This window comes from Camelus bactrianus, chromosome 21 (genome assembly GCF_048773025.1).
Source record: "Camelus bactrianus isolate YW-2024 breed Bactrian camel chromosome 21, ASM4877302v1, whole genome shotgun sequence".
Classification (NCBI taxonomy): domain Eukaryota; kingdom Metazoa; phylum Chordata; class Mammalia; order Artiodactyla; family Camelidae; genus Camelus; species Camelus bactrianus.
In genome coordinates this window covers 11,483,281-11,499,452 of record NC_133559.1, presented here as the reverse complement: position 1 = coordinate 11,499,452, position 16,172 = coordinate 11,483,281, and the positions used below count along the sequence as shown (strand labels likewise).

Below are 16,172 nucleotides of genomic sequence, written 5' to 3'. Positions count from 1 at the left end.
TGGAAATCAGTAAAATACAGACAGTCCATCCATGAAATTGCACTTTTGTCTTTGTGTTGCCTAGAGAATTCAGAACATAGCAGAGGGTGGGAAGGGACAGACTGGGATTTCAAAATGTGTAGATGCTGACAGGCATATGCAGAATAGATAAACAAGATTATACTGTATAGCACAGGGAAATATATACAAGATCTTGTGGTAGCTCACAACAAAAAATAATGTGACAATGAATATGTGTATGTTCATGTATAAATGAAAAATTGTGCTCTACACTGGAAACTGACACAACCTTGTATACTGACTATAACTCAATAAAAAAAATGTAAAAAAAAAAAAAAGAGCATAACAGTACAGCAAGACAAGTTTTATGACCTTGTGTCTCTACAGCTGTAGCTGTGAAACACTGAAGGTGGCTGATTTGATTTGATAAGCTGTGAGGCTATCTTATCCTGAAGGGTGGGTAAGCTCTGTGCCCTCTTCACCAAAATGAGGAGCCATGCTCCACACAAAGATAACTGTTTTTAAAGGACTGCTTAATTTTTGTCACTGCCAGGGTAATTGCCTTCCCTGGATTTCTCCAAATTCCCCTGGTGGAGCAAATCTAGACTGGGTTTCTCAGTTGCAGCACTATTGAGATTTTGGTCTAGATAATTGTTTGACACGGAGGCTGTTCTATGCATTATGTGGTATTTGCAGCATCCGCAGCATCCTCAGCCTCTGCCCACTAGGTGCCAGTAGCACATCCTGTCCCCGGTCATGACAATTAAAAATGCTTCTAGATATCACGAGATATTCCTTGCTGGGCAAAATCTTCCCACTGATTGAGAACCACTAAATTAAGAACTGCTGGTCTAGAAACATCCTGGCCCTTTAGTCATCTTTGTGTAGACTAAACATACATCTATATACCAAGAAGCAAATTTATTAAAAACCATACTTTGAAAATGGTCATCTAGTCACTTAAGCATGGCTCACATCTGCCAATATTACCAAGGTTATATAAATATTTGAGCTCCCTGAGTAGCTTTTAAAAAATACTGATGCCCATATATCCGGAGGGAACTCTAATTCAAAAAGATATACGCTCCCCAATGTTCACAGCAGCACTATATACAATAGCCAAGACACAGACACAACCTAAATGTCCATCAACAGATGACTGGATTAAGAAGCTATTTCTATTTATACGGTATATTTATACAACGGAATACTACTCAGCCTCATAAAAGAATAAAATAATGCCATTTGCAGCAACACAATGGACCTAGAGATTGTCATTCTAAGTGAAGTAAGCCAGAAAGAGAAAGGAAAATACCATATGATATCACTCATCTAAATATAAAAAAGGAGAAAAAGAGGACACTAATAAACTCATCTACAAAACAGAAACAGACTTGTAGATATAGTAAACAATCTTATCATTACCAGGGGAGAGGGGGTGGCAAGGGATAAATTTGGGAGTTTGAGATTTGCAAATGTTAGCCACTATTTATAAAAATAAATTTAAAAAACAAATTTCTTTCGTATAGCACACAGGGAACTGTATTCAATATCTTGTAATAACCTTTAATGAAAAAGAATATGACGATGAATGTATATATATATATATATATATACACATGACTGGGGCATTGTGCTGTACACCAGAAATTGATGCATTGTAACTGACTGTACTTCAATTAAAAAAATACTGATGCCCAAACCCTACCCCAAACCCAAATGATATCTGGGTAGAAATCTATAGAAATACCGACTTAGAGGCTATGGTTATATCCAGAAAGGATTTTGCGAAGAGTTCCACACAGCAACCACAAGAGGGAGATGTAGCAATATAGTCCACCCTACTCAAGCATCCCCAGCACCACTTGCAACTGAAGGATGTGGATTTAGTCACAGCGTCATTGAAACTGTGGCTGGATTCTCATCAGTTCACAGCCCTCACAAGCTGGAGGGAGAGCTGACCCCTCCCTTAGAGATAAGGAGGCCCAATGTAAATCGATGACAGACTCTAATCAAGGTTAACTACAATAAGTTTAATTCACAAAAGACTTCGACACAATGCTTCATTCATTCAACAAATAGTTATTCAGTTCCTACTAAGTGTTAGAGGTTGTCATCCAGTGGGAGATACAAAGAACACAGGCAACTAAAATACTATGATAGGTAGACAACCACATGATCTACTGTGGTTACCCCTGGAAAGTAAAAGGAGATGCTATTAATAATTATACCAGGGCAATGGCTGGGCAAACCAGAATGTGTAGTCACCCTAATGACAAAGTAAGGGATGTTCAGTAAGCACACAGAAGATGCACAAAACTCAAACTTCAAGAGTGAGAAGAGGAAGCTTATTTTCGTTAAAAAGTTTTAAGTAACAGTGGAAATGAAGGGCTCCTTCTCCTAAAATTCTATTGTGTTTAAGTCTCCTTTCTTCAATTATCTATGACATGACTCATGCCCCTTCTGTGCCTCTCCCACTGAACTGACGGCTCTCCTCTGAGCACAGTCTGGTTTGTCAATGCCTCTTAAAATTTGCTGCTTGAGATCAAACGCTGCTTCAGATGTGAAACATACTAATGCAGGCAAGAGCGGAACTGTTATCTCCCATTATATGAGCAATATACAGTCATTTTGGTTTTTTGGTTGGACTCAGGTCAACAGAATTGGATGAATACACTTAAACATATTCCTCAATTCATGATAAATAATCATCACTGGCCTATGTACCACACCTCTTTTATTCCTTTTTATTTTATTCTTATATTTTTCCTCTTCATACTACATCCTTGTTCTCTTTATGCTTCCCACCTCCATGTCCCCAAATAGACACATTCTCATCTGTCTAATGTGTGCCCTTTAGTCCATTATCCATACATTTATTTTTGTGTGTGTTTACTAGTCTAGATATATAAACCCAGAATTGTTTTCAAGTTACATATGTAGACCTCTCATTCTGCTTCTCAGTTTCATTTTGGTTTTGTTACTCAATATGGTGATTTTTAGATCTTTCCAAGTTGAAACATGTAGATTTACTTCAATTTTTAAAAATACTGTTCAGTATTACACCCTACAGACATGCTACATTTTTTTCATCTATTTCCTTCTTGATAGACATTGAAATTTTTCTAGCTGCTGAAGATGGTAACAATATATTCATATTTCAATGAGTTTTGCTTTTAACAGGAGGAAAGAAAATGAGATGGTATATGGGAGAAGAAATGAGGTCAGGATACTACACTTTGGGGGTTAGTTTATAAAGCATATTTGTTTGTTTACACTGCTGGCCAGTAATGAACTAGAAATTGGTGGTATATGATGGAGAGAGGAAAAAGAGTGAAGTCCAAAGAACAAGGAGGGAGACTGATCTTTCGCTTGGTGCCACCATATTGTCTCTTCTGGTAGACATATTTGTTTTTCTCTTCTTTGTTCTGCTTAATTTCCATGATTATTTGTCTTTTTGTTATTGTTGTTAGCATAGCCACATAAATAGAATAACATAGTAGAATAATTATTCCTGATACATAGTCATGGAATTTTCTTAGTTTTTGGCTGTATCTGTTTCTAATTCCAGGTTACTGGAATTTGTTAGAAGAATATATTTTAACTAATATTGATCTTATTGTTTTAAGTTAATTCCTTTATCCTCTCTTTAAATAATTTTTGAAAAAAATAGAAGAGGAAAAAGAGTAAGAGAGAGGAATAAAGAGGAAAAGAAAAAGTTTTATTTAAAATTTATTTAAATTTAAAATTTATTTAAAATTTGAAACACTCCCTATGGATTATATGGATTATATGCTAATAAAGGACTCTGAACAAATAACTTAAGGAGGATGTGCACTTGAGAATTTGAGTGGTGGGGAGGGGCTTACTGTTCTCATGGTTTTTTCTCCAAAGAACTGGAGAGAGCACTAATAAGCTTTAGTTGTTTCATGCTCTGTGTGATTAACAGTTAAACGCAACCAGCTATGTTTTTCAGGACCTCAAAATAGACTTTCATATATTGATATAAAGAAGTAATTAGCTCCTTTCATTTCAGCTTGTATTCTGAGAATATCAAAATTGTCGCAGAATTTATCCCCTCATCCACTGATATTTATCATGTTAGGTTACCCACAAGCTGCTGATGGTTTTTCAGGCTAGCTAGAAGAATAAAATCTATTAAATAAACAACCTCTAGGTTCATGGCCTTACACGCTAGGTAGCTGGGAGGATTTCATAAGAATGAAACACAGAAGTTTAAAATTTTTGGTTGGGGACATTCAAAATCCAACTACAAAGTGACCATTCTCACAATAATATCCACCTTTCAGCGGTCCATCCAGGCTTGGCTTGAAATCTTCTGTCTATTGTGGGATGACTACCGTTGGTGGTGGTGGGGAATTCTTATGTTGAACTGAAGTCAGCTTTCCTGGAACAAGATCCATGGTGATGTATTCTGTCTCATGGAGACACTTTGACACCATCTAAACAGCAGTGTTTCAGATATCTGGCCATGGTTATTACGCTGTCCCACTCGCTTAGTCCCAGTCCCCTCACTAGGTTTTCTCTTTTTCAGACTAACCAACCCCAGTTCCTTCATCTGTTTCTCATATGGATGCTTTTAACATAGTTGTGGAAACAAACTTGGCCCTCGACAAATGATTATGTCTTTCTTATTGTTATCAGTGCCTGATGTTTCACCATCAGTTGCCCTCTAGTGGAGAATTTCCTGATCCTTAATGTTGTTCAAATGATGTGCTATTTACTACTCATTTCTCTCAGTGATGATAATATTATGAACTAACATTTATTGAAAGCTTACATGTGTCAAACACTTTGCCAAGTATTTACAGGCACTCTCATGGAATCCTCAAAACAAACTTAAGACATTATTGTGGTTTGTTTTTATTTTACAGATAAGGAAACCAAGCCTAGAATGGATAAGAAACCTGATAGGGTAATATAGCCAAGGGGTGGGGACTGTAGTGGCCTGTATTTTCTCCCAGGCCTTCAACCATTTGTGTAACATTGTCGTCTTATAACTTTCCCCTTGTTTCTCATTTAAATTGTGGTATCCTTCTTTTACCCACTTCTTGATAGCTTTTTTGTTGTTCTTAAACTCAAAGCTATGGTCATACAGGTAAGTGGATCTGGAGCCTCTTTATGCTACTTGATTACTACATTTATTTCTTTCCCAGAACCTAAACTTTGCTTACGTTATTTGAAAAACTGCATATGCTCTTTGATTTCTCTTTTCATTATATGCAAAGTTAAAAATGATTCAACATTCCTTTCTTATGTAAACCCTTCTTTGTTCTAGTTGCATGGAATCACCTCTCCTGTTTTCCTCTGACTGCTTGTACAATTGTCTCTCAGTTTCCTTCTTTTCCAGTCATAGTTCTTTTCCACAGGGTTTTGTCCTTATGTTTTGTTTTTTCATCTACACTTTCTCTAGTGTAGAGAATTTCCAAACATAGAATTAAAGATAATCATAAATCAAGAATCAGCTACAACTGGAGGCTAAGAAAAGACTCTTGGAAAGTAAAGAATATTACCAAAATTTAAAACTCAAGCAAAAAGCTGAAAAGCACTATGCACAGGATTGAAATCCATGTTTGAAAGGCATTCGATATAAAACAAAAAGACAAAGAGAAAACTGAGAGATGTTAATTCAGCCATTGGAGGATAGCTTCACATATTTTAATAGCAATTTCAGGAAGAAAAAGTAGAGAGGCCAGAAAAGAAGTAATAATCAAGGAAACAGAAGAAAATTCCCCTCTCCTGAAGAAAGGCTTGAATCGTCAGACTGAAAATACAACCAGATGCCAGGCAGGGGTATATAAGGAAAACATACCTGGACACAACCTGGTAAAATCTAGGAATCCAAGGATAAAGAGAAAATCCTAAATGTTTCCAGACAGAGAAATTAAAGAACAAGAACAAAAACAGCATAATTCTCTTGAATGTAAATCTACATGCTTAAAAAAAAAAAAAAGGAGCGCATAGCCAACAAAGTTATTTACATAAGAGAACAAATGAAGACATTTGTAGATACTTATGGACTCAGAATGTATACTTCTCAAGTATACACTTTTAAAAATTTACTCAAGGGCACACGCTAGCAAAATAAAAAGTAGATTGAGAAAAACAAACAATCTGATTAAAAAGTGGGCAGAAGACATGAATAAACATTCTTCCAGAGAAGATATACAAATGACCAACTGGCACAAGAAAAGATGTTTGAATAGCTAATCATCAGAGAAATGTAAATCAAAACCACCATGAGATATCACTTCACACCTGTCAGAATGGCTATCATCAAAAAGAACACAAATAACAAATGCTGGCAAGGATGTGGAGAAAAGAGAACCCTTGTACACTGTTGGTCGGAATGTAAATTGGTGCAGCCACAGTGGAAAACAGTATGATGGTTTCTTGAAAAATTGAAATGGAACTAACATACGATCCAGCAATTCCACTCCTGGGTATATATTCGAAGAAAAAGAAAGCTTTGATTTGAAAAGATACATGCACCTCAATGTTCGCAACACATTATTTAGCCAAGATATGGAAGCAAACTAAGTGTCCGTCAACAGATGAATGAATAAAGAAGATTATATATATATTCTGTTTTATATATATATATATAAAACATCATATATATATATATGAAATCTTCTTTATATATATATATATAATCTTCACGTGTGTGTGTTTGTGTGTATATATATATATATATATATAATGGAATACTACTCAAGCATAAAAAAGGATGAAAATTTGCCATTTGCAACAGCATGCATGGATCCTGAAGTTATTATGCTAAGTGAAATAAGTCAGACAGAAAGATAAATACTGTATGTTGTCATTTATATGTGGAATATAAAAAATAAAACAAAGGAATCAATACAGCAAAACAGAAACAGATTCACATAGACAACAGACTGGTGGCTACCAGAAGAGAGAGGGAGGTGAGGAGAGATGGGATGTGGGTAGGGGATTCAGAAATACAAGTATGTAAAGCAGATAGGCTACAGGGATGTATTGTGCAACACAAGGAAATATAGTTATTATTCTATGGTGACTTTAAATGGAGTGTAATCTATAAAAATGTTGAGTTGCTGTGATATACACCTGAAACTAGTATGATGCCATAAATCAACTATAATTCAACTTAAATAATAGATTAAAATAAATATTTCCAAAAGGGAGAGAAGTTATGGAACTCAAGATATACTGGTGAGAAAAGAAAACAATAATAGTAAATTTCCAAACTGTTGACAGTAAAGTTGCTGATACAAGTATTCCTAGGAGGATTCATAAAACGGGAAATGGTTCCTTAAAGGAATAAAGAAATAAAACTCTAGCTTATTTCAACAAAATTAAGAGATTGAGAGAAATAAATGCTAATATTTCATCTTGCTGGGAGTTAGGGATATCAATACTGATTAATCCTTGTTACTGATAGAAAAATCTAGATTTGTATGTTTCCTAAAATGTTATGTGCGATTACTGATAGAACAGATTAGTTTCAAGATTTGGCTCAGTCTGTGAAGGCATTGTGACATATTGGTGGAAGAAAAAAAATGGCAATAGAAAAGCTGGTTTCTGGCCAACCAGTCTGTGGGTATGAGGCTAGGTACCTCCACTGCAAAGAAATAGAGGGAAACACTGCAGCGAGTGGGTCAAGAGGCACACCACCATGAGAATGTTAACTGATCAAATTAATTGGAATGAAAAGAAACATGACTATCCTTCTGACAGACTTTACTTGTATTTCAAGCAAATTTTGCTTTATGAATGAAAATGCTATGTTGTTTGGTGCCTAAAGTTTTATGATCAGTATATCATTTAAGTAGATTGCATATACTTTTTATCCTTGTGCATTTTCTTATTCAAATCACACACTATAATGTGTTCATTGCACAAAGCTCACAATAAAAAAGAAATTTAGGAATTATGTTGGAGGTGTGGTGACACCCAGTGTCGACAATTTGAGATAAATTTGAGGACTTGGAATTACATGATACACCACCTATCATTTTCCAAAGAGAGGTGAAACCAGTTATTTGAAATGCCCAACAGTAATATCAAGAGCATGACATTTATGGATATTCAGTCAAATCTGCATACTTAAAACAAAAATTGTAAATAGTGTAAATTGAGCTTCAGGTACCCAAGTTGCTCTCTACTCAAGGGAGCACATGTAGGAGAATCCAAAAGTTCTTTGCTTAAATATGTGAATATAAACGTTTTTCATATATATATATCGAATAATTACTACACTCAAGATAATGAACACATCCATTACCTCCAAAAGATTTTTGTGTCCTTTGTGATCCCACTCATATGTCCACCCCCCACCAACCAGGTAACCATTGATCTGCTTTCTATCCCTATAGATAAGTTTGCATTTTCTAAACATTTTTTTTTTAGATTAGAAAAGAACTTTATTAGTTTACACTGCCATGGACAATAGTTGGCCACATAGACAAGAGGTGCCTGTGTGAGCCTGTAAACATTTTTATAACTGGAACTTAGAGTATATTTTGTGTCTGACTCCTTTCACTTGGCATAATTATGCTGTGATTCATCTATGTTGTCATATCTCAAGTGTATTAATGGTTCATTCCTTTTTGCTGCTGAGTAGTATTCTATTATATAACTATAACACAAAAATTTGTTTTTTCATTTACCTATTGATAGACATTTGGGTTATTTCCAGTTTTGGGCAATTATAAATAAAGTGATAATAAACTTTCATGTATAAGTCCTTGTACAGATGTATGCTTTCATATTCTTTAGTAAATATGTAGAAATGGAATAGCTGAATTCTATGGTAGGGATAGTTTGAATTTTTAAGTAGTTGTCACTGTTTCCTAAAGTGGCTGTACCATTGTCTTAATTCCATTCAGGCTGCTGTAACAAAATATCATAAACTGAGCAGCTTATAAACAACAGAAATTTATTTCTCAGAGTTTTGGAGGCTGGGAAGTCCAAGATCAAGGTGCCAACAGGTTCTGTGTCTGGTGAGGGAAAATACCTGGTTCATAGATGGCTCATTTTGCTGTGTCCTCACACATAGAAGGGCAGAGGAAGCTCTCTGGAACCTCTTTTATACGGGCAGATTCTTTTCATGAGTGTTGCATCTTCATGATCAAGTCAATTTCTATAGCCCCCACCTCCTAATACCATCATATTAGGGATTAGGTTTCAATATATGAATTTTAGGAGGACACAAACATTAAGTTTATGGCAGCCATTTTACATACATACACACCAGCTGTGTATAAAAGTTCTAGTTTTTGCCAACATTTGGTGTGGTGAGTGTATTAGTCAAGGTTCTCCAGAGAAATCGAACCAGTAGGATTGCTACTGATATAACTAGAATGAGATTTATTATAAGAAATTGGCTCCTCTGATTATGGAAGCTGAAAAGTCCCACTATCTGCTGTCTGCAAGCTGGAGAACCAGGAAAGCTGGTGCTGTAAATTCCAGTCCTGAGTCTGAAGGCCTGAGAACCAAGAACACTGATGATGTAAATCCCAGACCAAGGGCAGAAGACCAATGTCTCAGATCATGCAGTCAGAGAGCCAGTTCAACCTTCCACTGCCTTTTTGTTCTATTGGCCCTCAATAGATTGGGTGATACCCACCCACTTTGGGGAAAACAACCCACTTTATTCAGTCCCCCAGTTCAAATCTTTATGTCTTCCAGAAACACTCTCACAACACACTCAGAAATAATGTGTAACCAGATATCTGGGCATCCCATGGCCCAGAAAAGCTGGCACATAAAATTAACCATCACAGTGGGTCTTTTTAATTTTAGCCATTTAATCTTGTTGTCAGCTTAGTTGTCAACCCTTTATCTTCTTTGGTGAAGTGTCTATTTAAACCTTTGCCCATTTATTTTGGGGGGTTGTTTGTTTTCTTAGTGTTGAGTTTTGAGAACTCTCTATATATTCTAGATACAAGTCCTTTATCAGATATGTAATTTGCAAAAATTTTCTCCCAGGCTGTGGCTTGTCTTTTCATTCTCTTAATGAAGTCTTTTGAAAATCAGAAGTTCTTGATTTTAATGAGGTCTAATTTGTCTATTTTGGTGCTGTGTCTGAGAAATCTTCATCTACCGCAAGATTACAAATATTTGACAAATATTTTCTTTTATGTTTTCTCCCAGAAGTTTTGTAATTTTAAGTTTTACCTTTAGATCACATTCTATTTTGAATGTAGTTTTTAAATATGGTACAAGTTATGAATCAAAGCTCTTTTTTGCTTTCTTTACATTCTTTTTCTTTCTTGTTCTTTTTTCTTTTCTTCCCTTATTTCTTTTTTCTTTTGCATATGGATATTCAATTGTTCTAAAACCATTTGTGCAAAAGTCTTTCTTTCTGTACTTTATAGCTTCTGCGCTTTCATCAAAACCCCTTTTTCCATGTATGTGTGAGTCTATTTCTGGACTCTCTTTTCTATTCCATTGATCTATTGTCTATCTTTAAGCTAATACAACATTATTCAATTCTAAATTTATAATTACTGAAATCAGGTAGTTGTAGCTCCCCAATTTTTATATTTTTCATAGTTGTCTTGCCTATTTAGGTTCTTTGCATTTCCCTTTTAAAATCAGCTCGTGCATTTCTATTAAAAATCTTGCTGAATATGAACAATTATACAGCAACAAACTAGAGAACCTAGAAGAAATAGATAAATTTCTAGAAATATACAACCTACAAAGACTGAATCATGAAAAAATAGAAAGTCTGAACAGATCGATAATGAGTAAGGGGACTGAACTAATAATCAACAATATATCAACGTAGAAAACCGCAGGACCAAATGACTTCACTGGTGAATTCTTCCAAACATTTAAAGAAGAATTCATACCAATCTTTCTCAATCTTTTCCAAAAAATAGAAGAAGAGAGACTACTTCCAAACTCATTTTACAAAGCCAGTATTATTCTAAAACCAAACAAGGACACTACAAGAAAAGAAAATTAAAGGCCAATATCCCTGATGAGCATAGGTGCAAAAATCCTCAACAAAATATTGGCAAACCAATTCAACAATACATTAAGAAGATCATACACCATGACCAGGTGGGATTTATCCCTGAAATCCAAGAATCATTTAACATCTGCAAATCAATCACACATTAATAGAGTGAAAAATTAAAAATAATATGATTATCTCACTAGATGCAAAAAAATTTGGAAAAAAATTTGATGTTAATTCATGATAAAAATTCTCAACAAACTGGACATATAGGGAATGTATTTTAACATTATAGAGGCCATATATGACAAGCCCAGAGGTAGTGTCATACTCAACAGTGAAGACCTGAAAGCTTTTCCTCTAAAATTAAGAACAAGACAAGGATGATCACTCTCACTACTTTTATTCAACATAGTACTTGATGTCCTAGACAGAGCAATTAGACAAGAAAAAGAAATAAAAGGCATCCCAATTGAAAAGGAAGAAGTAAAACTTTATTTGCAGATGGCATGATAGTATATATAGAAAACCCTAAAAACTCCACCAAAAGCCAGTTAAAACTAATTTTTAAAATTCAGTGAAGTTGCAAGGTACAAAACCAATATGCAAAAATTATTTGTATTTTATATGCACTAATAACAAAGTATCAGAAAGAGAAATTAAGAAAACAATCCCAAATACAATTGAATCAAAAAGGATAAAATACCTAGGAATAAATTTAATGAAGGAGGTGAAAAGTCTGTGCATAACAACTGTAAGACATTGATGAAAGAAAGTGAAGAAAACACAAATTAATGAAAATGTGTCCCATGCCCATAAATTAGAATAATGAATATTGTTAAACTGTCCATACTCCTCAATGAAAACTGCTATGAAAATTCCAATGGCATTTTCATAGAAACAGAAAAAAAAATACTAAAATTTATATGGAACCACAAAAGACTGAATAGCCAAAGCAATTTTGAGAAAGAAAAACAAATCTGGAGATATGACACTCCTGTTCTCAAACTATATTACAAAGCTACAGTAATCAAAATAGTACAATATTGGCATAAAAATAGACACATAGATTAATAGAACAAAGAGCCCAGAAATAAATTTTATAGCCAATTACTTTACGACAAAGGAGCCAAGAATGTACAACAGATAAAAAACAGTCCCTTCAATAGTGTTTGGAAAACTGTATATGTATTTTCAAAAGAATAAAACTGGACCCGTATTTTACACTATACACAAAAATCAACTCAAAATGGATTAAAAATGTAAAACCTGAAACCATAAGACTCCTGGGAGAAAGCATGAACAGTAAGCTGCTTGACGTTAGTCTTGGCAATGATTTCTTGGATTTGACACAAAAAGCAAACATAGCAAAAGAGAAAATCAACAAGTCAGATTCATCAAACTAAAAACTGCACAGGAAAAGAAACCATCAACAAAATGCAAAGGTAACCTAAGTAACTGGAGAAGATATTTGCAGAATAAATATATGATAAAGGATTAGTATCTAAAATATATAAAAATTCATATAAATAAATAGCAAAAATACAAAAAAATCCAATTTAAAAATGAGCAGAGGAACTAAATAAACATTTATCCAAAAAAGACACAGATGGCCAACAGGTTCATGAAAAGTTACTGGTATTTTTCACAGTAAGAATCTTTGCCACAAGCAGTTTCCCTGCCCAGATAATTGGCCATAAGACAATTTGCCATAAAAGAAAATAACGAAAAATAAAATAAAAGACAGACACTAAAAAGGACATAATAAAGCATGAAAAATTAATGACAAGATTTTTAAAGATTTTATTGTGAAAAATAAAACAAAAAATATTTGAAAGCATTTTAAATATGTGTGGATTCCTGGTTATAGTTGTTTGGGGTATATCACAGAGAACGCAATGACACTTCCTTTCTCAAAGTCAACCACTAAGGATTGTTCAGTAAATGACTCCAGAGGCTCACACTGCCTAGGAATGAGCTAGCTGGCTGAGGATTCCTCTCAGTGGGCAAGGCTGTACATAATCTTACTTCCTCCAGATCTCAGGGCCTGTGTCTTCAGCTTTCCCTGCACTCCCCAAAGCAGCTAAGTCCAAACTGCTTGGCATCTGGACCCAAATATTTATTCTCATTAATAATGAAATTCACACTTCATATACATACAAGGCCTTTGTTATCCTAACAGGGATTGGGGGCCTCTACTAGAGAACAGTCCTGTGTTACATGTAGCTCAATTATAATTATATACATAATATATAATTTATATAATTATATATAACATAAGCATATGCTGTCTGATCACATACATATACTATTATCACATATAATTTTATAATGATTATATACGAATAACTATATGATTATATAATTCTATATAACATTAGTTTTTACCATTTATTAAGCTCCTATAGCATTAACACATTCTTCCTATTCCCTATTCCCTCCCACCTTTCACTTAATAATGCTAATTTACTCTTCAGATCTGGCTCAGCTTGGCTGTCAATTCCTTCAGGAAGTTTCCTTCAGGAAGCCTTCTCGACACTGTCCTAGCCTGTCCACTGCTCGTGCTACCCTCTCAGTTCCCCTTTTTTTCCCTTTTACAACACTTACCACACTATACTGCCTGTTAATTGTTGATTCCCCCCAACAAGAACATGAGCCCCAAGAAAGGAGGGAGACCAATTGCTTTGTTGCTGTTTATATTGCTAGTGCCCAGAATAGTGCCTGGCACATAGTAGGCATTCAATAAATATTTGTTGAATAAATAATTAATGCAAGGCACTTTCAACAACAGGAAAAACTAGCCTGTCTTACATCTGTTAGCTCACACTTCCTTTTTTAGATGTGACTATAAAAAGGAGCAAGAAAACTGAAAAGAAACTGGCTCCCTGTTGGAAGACTGCCATACACGTCCGAAGAAGATTGTACCCTGGAAGAAGATGGCGTGTCACCACCTGTGGATCTTACTCCTTAACCTACAAACCTGTGAGTTCTGATCCTTGCTGATCCCCACCTAGTTTTCTGCTAAGTTTTAGAAATTGCCCTTAAGGAAGACATTGAAGTGGCCTTTGGATCTGTTTTAACAGAAACACTCTGGGTCTCAAAAGAGATCCAAATGTCTGGGGAGAGACTTAAGATCTAAATAACTTTTTCATCTTTACAGTTTATTTATCTGAATTTTATCTGCACTCAGCCTCTAAAGGTCTGAGACAAACCCTTCTGTTCAGAAGAGTCAGCGTGTGATAGACTTGCCCAGAAAACCAACAAAAGAATAGATAAATCCAAAACCTGGGAAAACTTAAAAGCAATTTCTTTTCAGCATTAGAATGTGTTACATAGATTTTAAAAGAAATATGGCCTTTTTTAAAAAAAAATTCTTTTAGAAATATGCCCTTCTTAGTTATATTTCATTGCTCCAGCAGATTCGAGTGATGGGTGACTATAATCCGCACTGTAAAAACTTAATCTCTATAAGCTCACTTTATTTTCTTAAAAAAAAAAATCTTTTTAATGGAGGTACTGGGGATTGAAGCGAGGACTTCACTCCTTTTATTTTCAAAGCATATTCAGAGCTCTTACTCTGTTTCTGTCCTCCAAAAACTCTAAGATAATTGGATTATTAAAGTAATTGAGATTAATATCCCTGTTTTACAAATAAGTTAGTTCTCGAAAAAGAAACGAACTAAAAATTCTGTTTTTCTTACTTACGGCTTTAAAGTATAAAGGGCAGATGAATATTGGTGGTTGTTTGTTAGGACAAAGAAACTCTGTAACATTAACATAGCTCTGGGATTGTTTCATCGTTGCATATATCATCTCATTGAATCCAAACAACTGCCTTGTTTATATAAAAACTGACTCAGTTTGGCATTGCTAAATCTACTTACAGTATCTCTCACCAACCCAGGAAATGTAAATTCTTCCCCTGAGTTAGAACACAGGATCTAGTGGGTTAGAATTTCCTGAAAAGGAAGTATCAGTGGGCCTTGGTCTCTCTGGTTCCTTTGATCATTTAGAGCGCAGTTCCTTTAAGGTGAGCTTCATGGAGATTGCAGCCACTAGGCACACCAAGTTTTTGGAGCCCATGCTAGTCACCCTGACACACAAGTAGAAAATGCAAGTAGATGGCGAAAAAGCTGGATAGAACCTAAATGGAAATCTAGGGATGTCCCCAATATTCCAAAGAAGGGCTGGACAGGGTGGTATTTGATACCACTAATTTACAAAGCATTCTACAATTTTTATGCCTATGTTCTTATGTGAGACATACTAAAATCATTGAAATAAGAAGCAAGATAGATTTTATTAATCCCATCATGTAAAATAGACTAAGATTCAGGTTAAACAATTCACCTGGAATTTCACAACCTGAAATTGGTAGAACTGGAAATGGACATTTGTTCTTCTAATCCCAAGGCTATAGCTCTTTCTGCTCCACTCTTTTCTGACCTCTTCAGTCACTCAGTTTTAAAGTACTTGATGCTCTTCAAAGGGCTAACACGTGCTAAGGTAAAAGGTAGCACTAAGATACACTTGCCTCATCTGTGAAACTGAAATCGAAGTTGTCAAATCAGCTGTCAGTAAATCATTCATCCACTAGCTGGATTGACTTTGGGAAAGTTATATGAACTCCACCTGTTGTCAGGAAGGGGGCTATTTCCCCCTCTATCCCTCTTGAGTTCTTGTGGCTGGATTAATAATACAATTGACACAAAACAGATTAACAGGGGAAAAGAAACAAATTTTAATTGATGCACACAGAGGTCTCATAGAAATGGGAACTAAGGAGTGGCTAAAGCAGGCAACTTTTATACTTTTTAGACAAAGAAACAATAAATTTGTGGGAAATTGACAAGACAGAGATACTTAGGTTCTGGGTGCTTAATTAGTGAAGAATCTAAACAGAGTTTGGCTTGGGGTAGTAAATTAACGTTTATACAGGCTTCTTGCCCTGAGTTCCCTGTATCTGGCAATAAGGATGGCCTCTACCTTCAGATGCAGGAATGCACCTTGCACATGGAGATGTATTTTCTGCTTTCGGGGGGACAGAGAAGGGCCAGAGTTTCCCTCCTGCAGTGTCTGCTTCTTAAGCAACTTCAATTCAAAATAATCAATATGCCATTTTGGCATATTTTGAGGCGGCCTGTCCTGGGCCCCAGGGCTGCTATTTAGACTTCAAAATGGGGAGACCGTTAGTACC

General features: G+C 35.2%; 1 protein-coding gene across 2 annotated transcripts in view; it reads left to right on the top strand.

The window, feature by feature from the left end:
• Positions 1-13,580: 13,580 nt before the first annotated feature.
• The window catches only part of CD84 (CD84 molecule), a 31,370-nt gene continuing 28,778 nt past the window's right edge, over positions 13,581-16,172 (top strand). Inside the window, exon 1 of one of the 2 annotated variants that reach the window (XM_074349687.1) lies at positions 13,581-13,957. In XM_074349687.1, coding sequence (XP_074205788.1) covers positions 13,912-13,957 — 46 coding nt within the window. In that variant the 5' untranslated portion in view covers positions 13,581-13,911. The remainder of the gene's footprint in view (positions 13,958-16,172) is intronic. The other variant, XM_010955647.3, reaches the window with a different exon arrangement.